This window comes from Rousettus aegyptiacus, unplaced genomic scaffold, assembly GCF_014176215.1.
Source record: "Rousettus aegyptiacus isolate mRouAeg1 unplaced genomic scaffold, mRouAeg1.p scaffold_m13_p_1, whole genome shotgun sequence".
In the NCBI taxonomy this organism is placed as follows: Eukaryota; Metazoa; Chordata; class Mammalia; order Chiroptera; family Pteropodidae; genus Rousettus; species Rousettus aegyptiacus.
Window position 1 is genome coordinate 125,894,369 of NW_023416284.1, and position 18,717 is coordinate 125,913,085.

An 18,717-nucleotide genomic window follows, 5' to 3' on the forward strand; every position below is an offset into this window, starting at 1 on the left:
ATATAAATGGGATATTAAACGTGAAACAGTTAACTCATTTTAGATTGAGGAATCAGTGAAAACATCTCTGATGAAGTATAAATTAAGCTGAGATGTGAAAAGTGAGGAAAGGCCCTAGGACTAATCACAGCTGAACAAAATTTAAAATCTGAAGGTCAGTAATTAAAGAGTAGTAAATAAAAGGGAGTAATTCCAGATCAGTTCAGAGAAAAAAAAAAAGGGTCAGAGAAGGGGCCATACAGGCCACATTTAGGTAATGAAGAAACCATTAAAAGGTTTTTAAACATAGGAAGATTATGATCAGATCTTAAAAGTTCATTCTAATAATCATTTAAAAATAGATTAAAAAAAAGTAGAAATAAAATTATTTTTTTCAGTAATCCATATGATGGGCTAGGGTAGGAGCAATGAGATATAAAGAGGTAAATGAATTCTAGCTTTCTGGAATAAAAATCAAAAAATTATTAATTATGGATGAAAGTAAAAAGTCGCTAACCTGAGTTTAAAAATAGTGCAAGTAATCCACAAGTTTATAAATTTATAATCAGATAATTAAGAATGAACTATATGATGAATCACTTCTATTTTCAATGGTGGCATCTTAATTTTTATATTCATCATGGAATGAATAAAACTTGTCTCCAATTATTCATCAATTGTTTAAAAAAACTGTATGTTTTAAAATTCTCACTAAACATAAAAACTTTATTCTTCCTATGATTTTCCTAAGTCATGAGATATACCTCTTTAAACTTTAATTTTATATACAGAAGTATGTAAAAAACAAAACTAAAATATGCCATAAGCTACTAAATTCTCAATTTAGAAAGAGAAAAAATGGAGCTCGAAAGATGGTTCACAACCATCTGGAAAGGTTTTATTTATTTTATTTTTTAACTCTATTCTTGTATGCCCCTAGAGCCAAGGCTAGCAATTAGCAACAGTAAGCCGCTGTTACTGATGGGACTATATACCAAGACTTCAGGATATCCTGAGACAGATAAAAAATTTAAAACTCCAGATTTAAATGGATAGAATTCCCTCCATTTACCTACACATACACAAACCAAAATCAAAAGAAACATAAAGATAAAAACTAATAACCTGTCAATTAATCCTAATAATAAACACTTGTGAAATTAAAGGTTAACTAAAAAGAACTTTTATGGGCCATTTACATATATATGAACTGACCTTTCTTTTCAGAACTCTTTCTTTTTTCTTCAAACCATTTCCCTCTAAATCCTTCTCCATCCTGTGTGACAAATAGAATTTCATTTCTATTTAAAGCAATATCAGAAATGAAGACTTGACGTGGATAAGCCCATCGACACTGCTTCAGAGAACTGCTGACTGATCGCCAGCAAAATACCTAAAAAAAAAAAAATATATATATATATATATATATATATATATAGAGAGAGAGAGAGAGAGAGAGAGAGAGAGGAATATCAAGCAATATAGCATCAAAGCAACCAAAAACTGAAATAATTAAAATTTAATATGAAAAGATAATATTTCTAAAATAAAAGCTCTGACTAATATGTTTCAATGTTCATTCTTCCAAAGGGAAAGAGACACTATAAAAGTGAAAATGGTTTTAAAGAACTGTGTCTTCCAAAAAAGTACATCAAGCACACATGAAGCATTAAGTATGCTTCAAAGACTCTCTTAATTTTCAGCATTGTTAAAGAAAAACGAAAATCTTTAAGCTAAAAACTTGGATGACAGACTTGTTGTAGTACCATCTATTAATGAAAATCATCCAATGAAAATCCAATCTTCATTCTCAAGACAAAAAAGATGGATGTATAACTCAATTTTAATTAAAAAAAAATATTAGAGACAGAAAAATCATCAGAGTCCAATGACTTTCTAGGGGTTCTGCAAACTTTAGTGTTTCTATGAAATGGCTCAGGGGCTGTTGCTCAAGGATAGAGAAAATGACGAGAGAGAGGTGCTCGGCTTCCCAATCCAACTTTATCCAGAGCTGCGACCCTTTTATTTGCTTTACAGACTGGCATTCCAAATAAGATTTCATTTGAAAATTAATACTGCTGATTTTTAAAAATTCACTCCCCTCATTATTAAGAAAATTAAAGCACAAAATGGTATTCACCAAGGTCACTCAAAAGTTATACACACAAAAAGACTACCATGATTGATTTCTTTACAGGTTTTTATATTGACTCTAATTTTATGGGAAGTAAAACATCCAGAGGTAGATCCATTATTAATATAAATGAAACACATCTCAAAGTCAAATGTAAATTTTTTATACTCAAGTTTTTATGTAATCCCATGCCTCTGCTTCCTTCCATTAGTACAGATTAGAGCTCTAATTATTAAACATAGTTCCTATTAAAATGATCAACTACAATATATCTCTGCCTGTAATGTATGTAGAGCTTTATGTTTTTAAATCTTCAATTTCTATAACATCAAATTTTATAGCTTTTTATAAACCTCAAAAAAATTCTTATTTTTTATGTTTTTATTCTTATAAGCAAAAAGCAAAAAACAATGTTTTTTTCATCACTGTAAAATTTTTTCAGTGTTACTAAGGTATAATATATATTTTTAAATTAACAATTTTATTAAAGAAATATACTGATATGTTTGCACGGGGAACTAAAATTAAAACTCTATAGTATTTATGTAAATGAAACGAGATATTATTTATATAGTAATCCAGAAATATATTATCTTTTATACATAATAGTTATAATCTCTGCATATATGTGTGTACATTTGTTTAAAACTCAGTCTGGGAGAAATTCTTTTCTAATTATGCAATAAATTTTTAATATTGCCTACTTATCTTTTACTTTTCTTAAAGATTAGTTACATATCTCATATCTATACAACTCAGTATCATTTATCAGTACTCAATGTACGGATCAAATAACCTAACAAAATCCCTTATTTAATTCCATTTTAAGCATAGTAAATAAAATTATAAACTATAGCTTAACAAGGTAGTGCCATGAAACATTAGTTAAATGTCATCATACTTTCTTTGAAATATCAACTCCACACTAATTAGTATTGGATGTCAAAAAGAAGTTAGGAAACAAAGTCAATGAAATCATCACTATCATAGAAATACATTTTCACATTATCTGGTCCCCTACAGCTATCAAGTGAGAATAAGTTTATTATACTTTTGCATAAATAATATACTGACCCTTCCAGCTCCATCCATTGCAAGAATGCAGATTTTTTCATCTCCACTTTCTTTCAAGTGTTCAGGATCAACCCTGCATTCCAGACGCCCCCCAGATACAAGAACTTTTTTCAAGTTTAGCTGTCTGGGGGGGGAAAAAAATTCTAGATTAAATTGTTTTCTAAAATGCACATGCTCAATTTTAAAGAAATGACTATTCAAACAATAACCTAGGGTGATTATTGGGAAAGGTGACAAGACAATTTAGCCTTTGGCATCCTTAGTCCTTCCTTTCTGTGTTTCCCCTACATGATGGCTGTTTCTTCAGACAGCAAGTTCTTTCTTCCCAAAAGCCTCTACCTACGTGCATGCTAATGTATGCATTCAGTCTAGATTAAATAACTGATTAAAAACTACTAAGTATATCTGCATTTTAACAGAAAAGAACAATTTTAAACCTCAAAATAGAAATCCTTAATTTCAACTATGAACAGATCTAACTACCATGAAAATCATCACTATTGTTAATTTAATAACTCATTCACTATATCTGCACATGTGATGTGCCTACAGTACTGTGTGAAACCTGCCTGCTGCTATTCCAATGATTGTCCTCCCTTTAAGATATGCCTGTATTAAAAATTTTTTTTCTTTCAAAATAACTATGTTGTAAAATCTGTAACAGAAGAATTTTCTTAGTGAAAACTTGGATAAATCTTAAACTTAGGCAAATTTAATGTCATCAGGGAAAGTTTTATAAATGTCAACTGAAAACAAAACCTAACATCCCACAAATCACTTCATGCTCAGAAAAAAACTAGTGAGTTCTAAGAAACACGTATGTTTTTTTACATTTTCAAGTTTCTGTAAATATGACCTACAACTGAAAACCTTCCAACTGTTGTTCATAGACGGTAAGTTATAACAAACTGATAGTTGTCATTTTATGCTCATGAGCTGTAACTTCATGACCAGTATCTCTATTTATGAAGTTACCATCTCATTTACATTAGCAAAACCTCCATTTTGTTCCATTTCAGTTACAATGCCTAATTGCTTTTAAAGTTCGATGGCTACTTTCTAGAACTCCTGTACAATAGAGGTCTCACTAATTGGGCTATACTTTTCCAGAGTCAAATATCTATTTTTCTATTTATATTTCTTACTATAATTATATAATCTGAAGAAATATTATATAAACCAATAAAATATTAGTTTGAAAAGAATGTTTTATATAAAAGTTGAATACTTTGAAACCATGATAAATATAAACAAAAAACTGCTACCAAATCAGATATGGATCAACCGACTATAAAAAATTGAAAATATATGAAAAATAGATGATTCTGCACTTAACTTACTTCACTATTGTTTTTAAGCACTGGCTCCTTAAATCATTCAAAATGAAATCAGAGGTGACACATTATGAATATAATGGTTTATGAAGAGAAGACAGGGCATGTCAACTACTTTCATTTTATGATTTTTTGCTTTAACCAGCTTTCTGATTACCAATCGGTAAGTTACTGCATGGTACTATAACATGCTTTCAGATAACAGGCTATATAAATACAGAGATAAATAATATACCAGTTAGGTATAAACATTTGGACTGCATAGACAAGTCTATGGCATATTACTATTTTTTTAAATAAGTGTACAATATAAAAAAGGACTATACATGAACCAATGATGATTATGTCACAAAGCAAAAATTATGATTAATCTAGTTTTGTTCACCAAAAGCATAAAAAAAGGAAACTTGTAGGTCATACCTAACCATATGTTATCATATTTCAGAAATACTGTTTTATAACTTACAAAGAACTTTTACATATATTCACTGGATCCTTGCCAAAAGACTAAGATCATCAGAGGCAAAAACTCCTGACTCCCCTCCCCTGCCTTTGATTTTCTCCATTTGGCATTTCAGAGCATAGCATAAAGCTAATACTGTTCTTTGCTAGAAGAGCTGAACTATTATTAAAGTTACATTTCTTTCACAGAAATACACATACTTAGAAGCCATCTTCTTGCACTGATAGTCTGCAAGTAAGTAAATATCTCCCCTTGCAGTAACACAGACTGTGGCCCCATCACTTGCAGCAACCAAAGACAGAGTGACATCCTTATGATGAAGGGCAGAGACTTGACGAGGAGCAGTTACACACTTCTCTCCATTGGGATCTAATAAATAACCTAAAAAATTACACAAATAAACAAATCACAAAATATCCATTTCAAGAATCCAATTTACTTTTCAGATACGGTCATCCAAGATTGCTTACCCAGTTGTCCACCATTTAGGCCCATAGTGTAAACAGCTTCTCTAGTCCACAACACTGTATGAAATTTGCCTGCTGCTACTCCAATGATTGTCCTTCCTTTCAGATATTTTGCCTGCATCTATTCAAAAAGACAAATAAGGCTGCAGTTTACTATGTATGAATCAGTACATTTTTACAAAGATCCAGTACACCAGGGTAGCAAATATATGGCATACTTGCTACCAGTGCCCCCTCAAGTGCTAATGGCAGTAGTCACTAAAAGATCTCAGCATTAATACTGAGACCTCAACTCTTAGAACAGTTTTAACATGTAAAAAATTGACATAGTATAAAAACCAAATCATTAAACTTTTGTTAACAAGCAATATGTGAAACAGGCATTCTCATTCTTATTAGGAAATACGGTACTTTTAAATTCAACATATCCAGAGTCTCGACAATGGCTCTATAACGGCATTTTGGGCTAAATGCTTCTTTGTTCTGGGGGATTGTCTTGATACTGCAGGCGATACAGCAGCATCTCTAGACTCTACCCACTAGATGTCAGTAGCACCACTTCTACCCCTGCCCACAGCTGTGACATCTAAAAATGTCTCTAGATGTGGCAAAATGGCTTTTGGGGGGCAAAACTGCCCCCAGTTGAAAATACTAGTTATGTCTAAATTAACTCAATTCTCCGAGGTAGCCACATAAAAAGAAAAATGGGAGTAAAATCTAACATTCCTAAACAACTCTACAAAATGACTAAATATCTATAAATTCTACAGGTAAGAGAAAATAGATCTCCTAAAAAGTACTACAGATTGGAGACTATTTCTAATTATTTTCTGGTCATTCCTATTGATTCATTAGATATTCCAGAAGGAAACTCATTGTATTTAAAAGTTTATTAATAAAAATGTATACCTAAAAGGCAAAAAACAAACCAACAAAATGTATATCTAACAATAATTTTAAACCTGGAAGATTAAACCAGTGAAAAAATTTAATAACTGAAATACAAAACTTTATGAGCTAAAAACACATTTGTTATGGGTGATGGCTCTATTAAATTAGAATACCAGTTCCAGTTCTGTGTGCTACTAAGTCCTGAAGTTGAGAAAAGGCTACCTTCTGATGGTGGTTGTGAAATGGAAGGGGGAAAGTAGAACAAAGAACAGTGGCTTTTGGACCTATGTCCCTTCACATCGACTTCCCAGGTGTGATTTCTGTGCATAGGTATATTTACGATGAATCCAACAAGCTCAGGTTTCTGGGTGCCTCACTTTCATAGCCCATTTTGTATCTATAAAAATGACGTTTTTTCTTAAGGAGGTCTTAAATCCAAAATACTGGATTCCCCCTTCTGCTTATGAGTACTTAAAAGTTAATCTAAGGCAGTTTGGTACCTAATTTCCCAAGTGCTTTCTTTCTTACTCCAAACAAATACAAATTTGTATTATGCTTAATTTTTCCTGTGAAAAATAAAGTATAAAGCATTGAATGTAAGTAAAATAAGTTACTCTGCCAATAAATTCCATCTTTTTGTCCATATAGGTTTTATAGCAAATAGTTACCTTATTGTTTAAAAAAGAGAAGTTTACCTGTCTGGGCACATTACAACTGGAAGGTGGGGGAATAATTCCTAATTGATGAAAAATATTTAGACCAAATGTATAAACACATCCATCTTCAGTTAATACAACAGTGTGATCCTCAGCAGCTGCCACTTGGGAACAATTATGACCACTCAGTCCTTCCACAAGCCTAGGGACCTACAAAATAAAATTAATTTTAGTATATTAACCATTAACATAGAAATACAAATAGAATCTGATAATATTATGGCCAAAGTGACATGACTGATATGACTCTTTCATAGGTAAACTATAAAATTTAGCAAGGGGCAGATGAGTTTAATAGGATACAGACACTGGTTTATGAGGAAAATATAAAACCCCAGTAAGACATTGCAATAAAATTATTTGATTCGACAAATTATTTTGGAGCCCTTATCGTACACCAAGTGTAAATTTGTTTGGTACGAATAAAGGGAGCTTTTCAGCCAAAGTATTCATTGGTGTATTAAAGAAATAAATAAAAATACAGAAAACAATACATCCCTTTAATGAGTAACTAAACATACAACTTCCTTTGAAGCCATCTGTCCTGGGTTCAAATCTTAATTCTGCATTTACTAACTACTTGATCTCAATCAAATCTCTTGTCTTCTTTACCTGAACACAAAATAATAGTATTTTATATAATAGGATTGGTGTTAGATGAGTTGGTAAGTATAAAACATAACAGTCTCTGACAGAGTAAGCAATCAATAAATAATTGCCATTACTTTTGTTATTGTGTATAAAATGAGGATAATACCTATAACCTTGCAGGTTGTTGTCAGTCTTTATGAACAATGCCTAGAATAAACTTTCGAAAAATGGAAGCTGTTATCATAGCTCTCTTTCCTTTTTAAAGCACCATTAAATTAATGATAAATATATCAGTAGTCCCTTCCCAATATTTGCTATAAGAAAATAATTTTTCTTTGATGCTTTATAGTTTTGTGCATTTAAATCCTTAATTTGAACATGATATATGAGAGAGATTATCAATTTTTAAAAATCTATTATCAGTTGGCATTTTATGTTCTCTTTATGCTGGTTAAAAACCTTTTTTAGTTAACTGAAGCTTCCAGTTTATCAAAATTTTACTGAAGTTACCTAAACTGTGTAATGACATTTCAATTACCAAGCATGTCTGTTCATCTCCATGGCCTAAACGTCCTCCAGGACCATGACCACAGGTGTAAACCTGCCCTTTTTGAGACAGAAACACTGAGTGAAATTTACAAAGCACCACCTATGGGAAAATAAGAGAATATTATTAAAATTCTCTGAATGAAATATCTTTATTTTATTTAAAAAATAATAAATTAATAGAATATTGCTAATTGTTTAAGCTGGATGATGGGTATGTGGGATTCATTATACTATTCTCTCTTTGTACACGTTTAAAGGTTTCTGTTAATAAAAAATTAGAAATATACATGTTTTACTTTAAAACTACGTCTAAAACCAGTCATGCAGGGAAAAAAAACAAACGAGAAATTAAGCATGTGTTACCTACAGAAGAGACTAAACAAAGAAAAATGCAAATCTTCAGTCTTCAGAAGTAGCCAGTTGCTTTCCAATTTCAAACACCCAAACAGCAACAATTCAGCAAAGTGCAATATGAACCATAAAGATGACCAAATAGTGGAAATGTCTTAAGAGTACTTTTTAAAAACAAGAACATCACCCATACGTGGGGAGTGTGGAGTAGACAGAATGTCCTTTTCATACCTCTAATTGTGTAATATATCCTTAATATAATTATATGGCTTTAAATAATTTCATATTTATTTTCAAGTTTTTCTCTCTTCCTTGATTCCTTCCTTATCTGCCTCCTTAATCAACAACCTCCTTGCCCTCTGACAAAGACATATTCACTTATTCTTACTAGAAGACAAGGGTACTGAAATGGTTGAACTGCATCAGCAGAAGAACTGGAAACCAAGAGCAGTTTCAAATATGCATGTACTTACATATCTAACCTTCAGGCTATTGGTTATTTTTCAGTGCATCTAATAATGCAGGGTATTATTTTACCTTAATACTATTTTAAAATCCTCTTTTATTTTTAACAATTATTTACACCTATTTCTATACAACCTATAAACATTTCTAACTTAAGATATAAAAAGATAATTGAGGAATAAAGAAATCCTAGAATTATTTTCCAGAAAGTCAAGTTCTTTTGGAAAATAAGAAAAATTATAAGCTGGACTGCAAATTCTATTTAAACATACTCTTAAACCACTTGGCAAGTTTTATAAATGCATGTGCCTATCATAAGTAATGAAAAAAGTCATTATCTCACTGAGATATACCACAAATACCTAAAAAATCTAAAAACAAAACAAAATTATATTCAAACTTATAAGTTAGAATTTGTAAGAAAAAAATCGTGTTACAAAACCAGAAATATATTTTTTTCAATTTTACATTCAATATTAGAATGCCTTTCTACAATTCTGACTTCTGCTAATTTAAAGAACCAATACCAGAATTTAAGACCTCAAACTTTAAAACCTCTAAATTTTTTAAGGAAATAACTGATCGTGGCTTTTCATCTTAATTCTCAGGACTATATTATGCTAATATTAACAATCTCTATTCCATGGTAGTTAATTCATTTGATACCATACTACATAATCAGCACTTTATCAGTGACTAATGGGACTCTCTATATAACTGGTGCTAAGTAAATGTTCCCACAAATTTGTTTCCTCTTTTCTGACTAAAATTTACTCTGTTTTCCTTCCTCTAAAACATGCCCATAGTGCTTGAACATGCCCATAGTGCTTGCTTCAACCCTTCATCTGTGGTAAATAAAATCCCTTACGCCCTTAATTTCTTCACAAAATACTCTTGCCTTACCTGAATGTAGCTTTCTCTTTGGGTGTACTGTTTCATCCATAACCCTACCAAGTGGAATGTGCTCAGTTTTTCTATAACACGTATATCTTGGGATCAGAAGGTACAATAAGCCTCTGGTTTCCTAATGCCACCATTATCCCTTCATTCTTGTGTACAATCCCTGCTCTTGAAAAAGATCTCAGTCCATAAATTCTGATGATATCATACACTAATTCAAAAAAGGAAAACATATCTTTCTGAAATGTCCCAACTCTGATCAATCATTAGTGGCTGCTGATGGTGGAATACCATTTTAAGAAGGATTCTGAAGACCTGTTCAGGCTAGGTTTAAAATACACACACAAACACACACACGAGGGGGGAGAGAAGAGTGGGTGAAGGAGAGAGAACTGGGGAGCATGCTGTGATTGACCAGCAATATCTACCAAACGTTCTGGACTAATTAAGGGTGGGAGCAGCCCATTTGCCACCCCCGTTCTAACTGCTTACCATGTTGCTCATCTCCACATTCACTAGAAACTCTAAGACTAGGCTTATGACTCCTATCCATCTAAGTTCCTTCATTGTCCTAAGTTCTTTCTATATCTACATAGATGGCTCACCAGAATCCTAGCTTTCATGACACAAGTCTACCCCTTACTTCTCTAACCTCTCTTCATTACCATAGGGGCTCCTGTTCCTGGCCTCTCAAATTTTAATATTCTCTAGAGTTTAACTCTTCTATTTCATTTTTTTAATTGCTAATTGTTATGCATTAGATAATGACTTTTGTTGTGAAAAAGTCTTCTACAGAGCCTTCATATGGTGTCCACATAAGTTATCATTCAAATATTTTTGGGAAAGAGAGGGAATGATATTACACCAAGAAAATAATCAGACAGATATGAACTCAATAGACATGCTCTAAGGTATAATCCTCAGGATCCAGAAACTGAGATTTATAGCTTTAAAAATTAAGGGGCATAAGTTTGAGTGGCAAAAATAACACTTTGGTCTTGTTAAATTTAAATACTTTGAAAGAATGTCCAGAGTACAACTGAAATGAAGCTCAAGAAAAAGCTGAGACTAAAGACATAAATTATACACACACATACACATATATACACATACATATACACACAAAGTGGCATAAAGAAAAATGAGTATGTCAACAGTAGTAAAATCCAAGGAAGTGGATGATATCCAGCAAAATGACAGAACCTTTTTGATTACATCAATTAATTTTATGATTACTTATATTTAAGAACTCAGGTTCACTTACCTAAAACTAGCAACACTGAGTTTTTACAATGAATTCACTTGAAAAACAACTAGAACTCTTAATTTTTGTTAAATGGAAACCAAAAGCTAGAAAAATCAAAGAAGCTCTACCTTTCTAAAATTAAACTAACATCTGTATAATGCCTTCTAATTTCTAACACTGTTTGACACATCTCAGTTTTATGGTATTTCACACAGTCTAAATATATTTTAGGCTAACTAAATCTAAACTAGAATTAATAAAGTTGGTTTCCTTACTCAAACATGCTATATCTTCAACAAAGTTAACATAATCCAAATGAAAAGATGAGCTATCAACACAGAGAGTTCTTTTTAATCTCTAAAAGTACACAGACTGTACTTCAAAATACCTGCTTAATATAAACCCCACTCCTGGAGAACAGATCCACCAACTCTGGATGATGTTTGCTATTCTGGCTTCCATGACCCAGGGTGAAATTTGTATTATCTCCCCAAGTGTAGACATCTGTAGGATCTAAAATAAAAATTAGGTTTACATTCTTTTACATTTTAAAACAAACATCAGTGTAGTTCAACTACAGATATAGTCCACTAATCAGTTTACATCAAACATCAGTCTTTATAGGAACTAATTAAACTACCATATTTAGAAAGATGTTGCCAATGCTCTCTTTTAAATTATAAATCTATTAACCTTATATAATTCTGGGACTATAAATGAGAAAATTGAAATCAGCACAGGCCTGTCTCAATGTAAGCAATCTAATATTTGTTTCTTGTTTCTTCAGCAGTTAAAGTTTAACTGCCAAATGAGTAAAATACCACCTACATATCCCCTTAGTTTCCATGAAAATAATAGTTATTTAAAATGTTATTAATACATATTAAGGGTTCTAAATGAAGCAAATGTGATGTTAGTTATTATTTCTACATAAAATTAACTTTCAACAGTTTGCTCTTGACATACACAAAAATCACACTGATTAGGGTATCCATTACACTGGGATAAAAATCAAAGCTAAGTTTATGATATAAATCTTCATTTTTATTTTCCAAGGCTCATATAATTCCGTTATAACTGTAACTTGCAAAACTGTGTCCGAGGTAGAACAAAAATGAAGAATGAGTCCTTACTTAGTTTGCTCACTACTTAAATACAAACTACGGAGTACTCCCATTTAAATCTCTTCTCTTTTTCCACCAATTTCCATTTCCAGAGCTCAAAGGGTAAATAAATTGGAGGGATAAGAAGAACTAGAAGAATGTGTGAGTAGAAGAATCACTTCCTTTTTCCCTCTACCTTAAATGCTGATGTTACTTTCTGGTTGAACATTAATGACTTTACAGTAGTTAACAATTGTAACTGCCTTCCTTCTTTAGGCTGTGTTTTTACTCTACTAGACATACACAGATTAAAACTGAAAAATGCAAAATAAACTGAAGTGTTGTGAATGGAAAACCAAAACTATCAACCAACATATATTAAAGTTCTTTGCAGATATCCACATACAAATAAATTTTCTCAGATATTTTAATAAGAATAAAATTTCATTAAAATTTTCTAAGCTGTACTTTAATGGAATATATATGTGGAATTGTCTTACCAGTATTTTTGAATACTACATAAGTTGGTCTATCCTTCATTACAAGATCCAAAGCCGACAAGCCTTCTTTATCTTGAATATACAGGCTAACTCCATGCTAATAAAAAGAAAGGAAAAAAGTGTGTATGTATATAATTTGATGTATATATTTTAATGTGTGTGCATGATCAGAATAACTTCTTATTCGTATTTATCAAAAGCCAGATGATCAAGCTCATAAATACATTAAAACATATTTAATAACAATTATCTATGAACATACACATTTTTTTCTTAAACACTGAAGAGGACTAAGAAAAATCAAATGGCCGATATTTGGTGGAATAAAAAAGGGTCAAAAAACATAAAGAAATAAAATAAACAACATTTAAAATCAGAATGAACACGATGTGAGTTTTCCTTGGTAAGGCAGGTCTGGTTGCCTAAAAGGCTCTAGCTCTTGGACCTGTGTCAGTGTGTATGTACACACGTATTCACTTTTTTTGTATGTGGAAAGCAATATTCCATGTCCAAGCAAGGGCTGCAAAGATTTCAAGGCAATGGCAAAATAACAATTATACTAGGATTTACTGTTTATAAATATAATATGATCATCTATGTTCCATATCTTTTTGCCTTGAATTCTATTATATTATTGGCATTAATATAATTATATTTTTATTTATGTGATAAAGTTCTCATTTTTCTACTTAAAATTTTTATAACATTGTTGCCTCTCATAAATCACATAGTTAGATCATATCTGAAAAATATCTTTATAGAAATCTCATCCCAAAACTTTACCCCTTAAATTTGTACCACCACCACCACCAAAATAACCAACACTCACCTATCTTTCCCTATAAAGAGATTATAATAAGGGAATCAAACTAATACCCCAAACTTGGAGATATAAGAGGAATTAACAATAATTAAATTTAAGGAAAGTTCTTCCTCACTGAAACTCCCTGGGGGGGAAAAAATGAGGAAGGTACTATTGTTCTATTTTCATAGATGAACTTGAGTTCAAGATTTAGTAACTTCTCCAAGATGACTCAGTAATTAGACCTAGATAATTTAACTCCAAAAAAGGTTATTTTACTATAAATATAGACTAAAAATTATTTTGATCAGTTAATGTCACTACATAAAGACCACTATGTAAATACTTTTTTAAAAGTCAAAAATTGATGAATACACCAAAGATAAGCTCCCTAATGTGACAACGAGTTCCCTGAGAATAAGAACTGCTTTGCTCTTCTCTGGGTCCTCCACAAACAGGGCAAAATGCCAATACAAAAAAAAAATTGTTCAGTTTAAAATTCATGACTTCTGATAGTGAGTTTTTAATTTGCATTCAATAGTAAAATGACATTGGGGCATATCTTAAAACACTTCATTATTTAGTTATACAGTAAAATGAATATAGATTTAATTAACTTGATGGAAAATTTCAAATAGATTAAGCTGATTCTAATAATTTTTAAAGAATTATAAACGCTTTATCCTAGCCAAACATTCAAAAGCACAGACCTTAAGTCATGTATTTCAATAACTAGTGCCCCTTTAAAGTAGTTAAAATAGTTATACAAAAGTAAATCATACTTCTGAAAAATATTAAAAGATACACAGTACTGACTGAATGATAAAACGTCTGAGACTTCAAAGTAATATGGGATGGAGAAAGTCAGTGAGACATACATAAAACAAAATTGGCCAACAGTCATATATTGTAAACTTTGGTATCTTTACAATTTTATGTCATAAGAAGTTTAAATAAAAACATATGGAATTTGATTCTAAAGATGAGTTATTACCATAAAAATTAATAAGAAAGCAATTAATAAGAACTCAAAACTTTTTAGGAAATTAAGTGGGGTATATGGAATAGATTAAGAAAAACACATGCTGAACCAAATATTTTAAAATAAACAAATGATACTTACCTTTAATAGAGACCAAACACAATCAATATGTCCATAAAATATGCTTCTGTGCAAAGCTGTCCATCCTGACTCCTTGTCTTTCACCAATGGATCCACTCCTTTCTCAATAAGCCATTCTAACACTCCTTTCTGACCACAAGAGGAAACAAGATGGAGGGCATTTCTGCCAAAGGCATCCTTGATTGTTGCAGCATTATAACAATGACTGGAGAGAAAGGCTTTAATCTGGTTTTCATTCCCCTTGGTTACTACAGAAAGGATATCCAAAGCATGCTTCAGGGATCGACACTTTGATGTGCAGTCAGGGATGGAAGAATTCATCCTAAATGTTTTTGTACTGTTTACTTCTTCAGAATAGTCAAATAAGACTAATTTTAAAAAATGAAAAAGCCAGGACACAAAAGTGCTTTCAGAAAGGTTTACAGAGAATAAATGTTTAGGATTATAATTTAAATCCTCATGGCAAGAGTATAAAACTATAAATCTTTGTACAATTTATTTTGGCACTTAAATCAAAAAATTATAAATTGCTCTATAAAGTTTATATCAAATACAAGTTCTTTATTTAAAAAAAAACCTGTGCAGTTTATAAATTATTCCTGGAGTCAAGCACCAAGGGGGAGTGAGGAGGGGAACTCCCCCTCCACACTGTCTGATCCGTTTAAATATCCATAATTGCAAGGGTGACCTATAAGAGAAAGGGAAAGGAAGACAAAGTAAAAATACAAAATCTACCTCTCACTCTCCTAAAGTACTTTACGATACAACTACTTTCATATTTAAGTGCCCCTAATTCTTACTAAAAAAAAAAAAAACGTATCAACTTTTATCTTCGCATTTGTAGTATTCTATATCTACATGAGTCATTCTCACCTTCTTTTTTCCAGTCTCATGTCTGAGGCTAACCTCTGTGTCTATACTCTGGAGTCTACCTCTCTCCTAAAACTTTCATTCCTTTTCTCCTGTATTTTTACAGTCTATTGGCTATGTCCCCCACAAGCTATATACACACTTAAATCTACTATCTTTATAGGAATTTCATCCCAAACCCTCACCCCTTAAATCTATATCATCACCACCACCAACCACCATAATAAACAACACTCTAATCACTTAATTTTAATTAAATCATTTAATCTAATCATTTAATCATTTAAGTCCTTACTGTGCTAACGTTGTCTCTGCGTAAAAGGTCCTTCGACATAGGAGATGATAATTAAAGAACAGGTATCGAAACAACTGGAGAGCTTTACAGAAAAAAACAACTTTAAATATTTACTTTATACTTTAAACTAATATAAATTCTAGATAGCTCAAACGCAAAAAGAAAAAAATGACATCATAAAAGTACTAGATGAAACACAGGAGACTTTTTTATAATCTCAAAGCACAAAAGGACTAAGTATGATTTGAAATCCAAAAATTATAAACAAGATTAATTCAATCAGTTTAAAACCTACGTGAAAAAATTTTAAAGAAAAAAAAGGAGAAAAAACTTCCCTTATAGTCTCTACAAATCATTAAGAGATGAAAAAAATAAAAGTCAAAGAATATGACTTTTCTCCAAAAAGAGGAAATTAAATTGATTTTTTAGAAGAGGCTCACCTCACACTAAAGAAATGCAAATTACAACTATGAGACACCATTTTTAGCTATCAGAATTGCAAAGATTAAAAAGGTTAATATTACTACACACTGATGAAGCTGTGGGGAAATAGGAACTCTACACTATTGCTGGTGAGAGCATAAATTAGTATCACTTCTATGTTGAGTAATTTACTAATATGTCTCAAAATGTAAAATACACGTTCCTTCTGACCCAAACAATTTTACTCCTAGGAATTTATCCTGTAAAAATATATCCATGTGTGAAATGACATAAGTACAATAACATTCATCATTGTTTGAAATATAAACAATGGAAAAAACCTAGTTAAAAAGAAATTATGGTATGCCCATACAAAAGAATATTTTCATGTATAAAAAATAAACCAGCTGCAGAATATGATATGAAATAATCTCCAAGATATATTGTAAAATGTCTTTTAAAATGAGATGCATTTCTAATACTATTTGTGAAAAAAATGTATATGTACGTACATGTTTATGCTGGAATATGCATAAAAAGATGTCTAGAATACACCAAAAAATGGTTAAAGGTGGTTGCTCTGGGGAAGAGAACCAATGGTTGGAGACAGGAATGGAAGGCAGATGTACTTTTTACTGTGAACCCATGTTGAATGCTTTACCGTGTGCATGTATACCTATTCAAAAATAAGTATCTAAAAATATAAATAAATACTAGCATATTGATTAATGAGGCCACTGGAAAGTATAGAAAACTCAACCATCATATACAAGCCTCACACTTCCTTTTTTTCCAATATGTTACCCTATCTGCTTTGCCCCATTCAGATCTGGAGAAATGAAATATCATAACTATTTGATAACTATTTTACTACCTGTTAGAAAACTAACCACAAATATATTAGAAATTTTATATATCTAGAATGGACTACTTTACACTAAACATTTCTCATCACCTTTTTATTATCAACTCCTAATTATCTTCTTCTTTGTCCTCTGGATTTTAAATTAGTCAGTTCATTCATAATGCCTAGTTTTTAAAGCTTTTTTAGTTGAAATTCTACACAAATTCTTTTCTCCAAAATATCAAACTATTATTCCATACTCCTCAAAATGTTTTTTTTTCCACTTTATTTTTAAAATATATACTTTGAATGATAGGAAAAAAGTTATAACATAAAACATTCCAAAGCTGCACTGTCCACTTCCAAGAGAAGTCCTAAATGCAACTAGTTTTTTACTATTCTGATTTCCCCATCTGGAAATGATAGCATAGAACTATATGATTCTTCATCCTTTCTAGCTCCAGTTCCACTTTCTACCAGTCTGTAAGTTTTATAATTTGATATCATCCTTTAAAAATTATCCCCACATTAAAGTACTGATTTGAACCACAAAGTGTTTGGTAGTTAGATGACATAAAGAAAAAGGTACCAAAGCTTCAAGTAGTTTAAAATGTTAAAACTGGAACACATGATATATGGTAAAATTCAAATGTAGTTAATTTCATTCTATTAAGGCTTGCCATCATTATATTTTCAAGGTCTTCATAATACCTGAAAGGAACTACTTAACAGTGAATCACTCAAACTCTACATGAAAGAATTAAGATACAATAGAAAAGATTTCCCTAATATAATTTAAAAGGAAAACAAAAGGATATAAAACATAAAAGTGATAGCAAACTAAAACATATATAGAGAGAAGCACATAGAGAATACTATGAACATTAACATATAAATGACTAAGAGCTAGTTTTTTGGAGTCCTATATATTTGGATTCAAATTCAGCAATGCCTGCTGTTACCAATTATGTAACGAATAATTACATAAACTCTCCAAGCCCTCATTTCCACATCAGAAAATGGAGACAATAACCACCAACCTCAAAGAGTTACTGTAATGATAAATAAAACCACTTAGCATGGCATCTGGCACCAAACATACATTCAGGAAACAGTAATTTTTATTACTATTATTTCTTCATTAATGAAAAGGTAACACATTTCAATCTCAAAGTTCATGTTTGAGATTCACTGTTTCCACTACCTGGTTTCAATGCATACTCCCCCAACAAAACCACACACACTAAGGGTACCAATTACCTCTGAATTGCCAAATACTTTTGGATACTTTCAGTTCTTATCTTCCTTGTTTTTGAGTCATCAATATCACATTCTCCTAAGGAATCTAGAAAGGGATGCTGAAAGGCTAGGGAGCCACCGAAGCTTTTAAGAATGGAATCTCCTACCACTTCTTCCAAAAGTATGACCTTCAAATATTGGGTTTCTCTCAATATTCCATCTTCATTCTCCTTTTCCTTTCTACTTCATATTCTCCCAAGATAATTTCGATCTCTCCTGTTAACTTCAACCTACATGCTCTTAATCCCCAAATTTGTCTCCTGCCCTCCCATCTAAATTCCAGGCCCATATTTCAAAT

The 18,717-nt window shown here is 31.4% G+C and overlaps 1 protein-coding gene across 1 annotated transcript in view; it reads right to left on the reverse strand.

The window, feature by feature from the left end:
- The window catches only part of IBTK (inhibitor of Bruton tyrosine kinase), a 73,966-nt gene that overhangs the window by 51,412 nt on the left and 3,837 nt on the right, over positions 1 to 18,717 (reverse strand). The window contains exons 2-10 of the mRNA XM_016149607.2: positions 14,689 to 15,376; positions 12,764 to 12,860; positions 11,549 to 11,673; positions 8,188 to 8,298; positions 7,038 to 7,208; positions 5,455 to 5,572; positions 5,185 to 5,365; positions 3,188 to 3,311; positions 1,195 to 1,372 (exon numbers count right to left, since the gene is read on the reverse strand). Of these exons, the coding sequence (XP_016005093.2) occupies positions 1,195 to 1,372; positions 3,188 to 3,311; positions 5,185 to 5,365; positions 5,455 to 5,572; positions 7,038 to 7,208; positions 8,188 to 8,298; positions 11,549 to 11,673; positions 12,764 to 12,860; positions 14,689 to 15,009 (1,426 nt within the window). The 5' untranslated portion in view covers positions 15,010 to 15,376. The remainder of the gene's footprint in view (positions 1 to 1,194; positions 1,373 to 3,187; positions 3,312 to 5,184; positions 5,366 to 5,454; positions 5,573 to 7,037; positions 7,209 to 8,187; positions 8,299 to 11,548; positions 11,674 to 12,763; positions 12,861 to 14,688; positions 15,377 to 18,717) is intronic.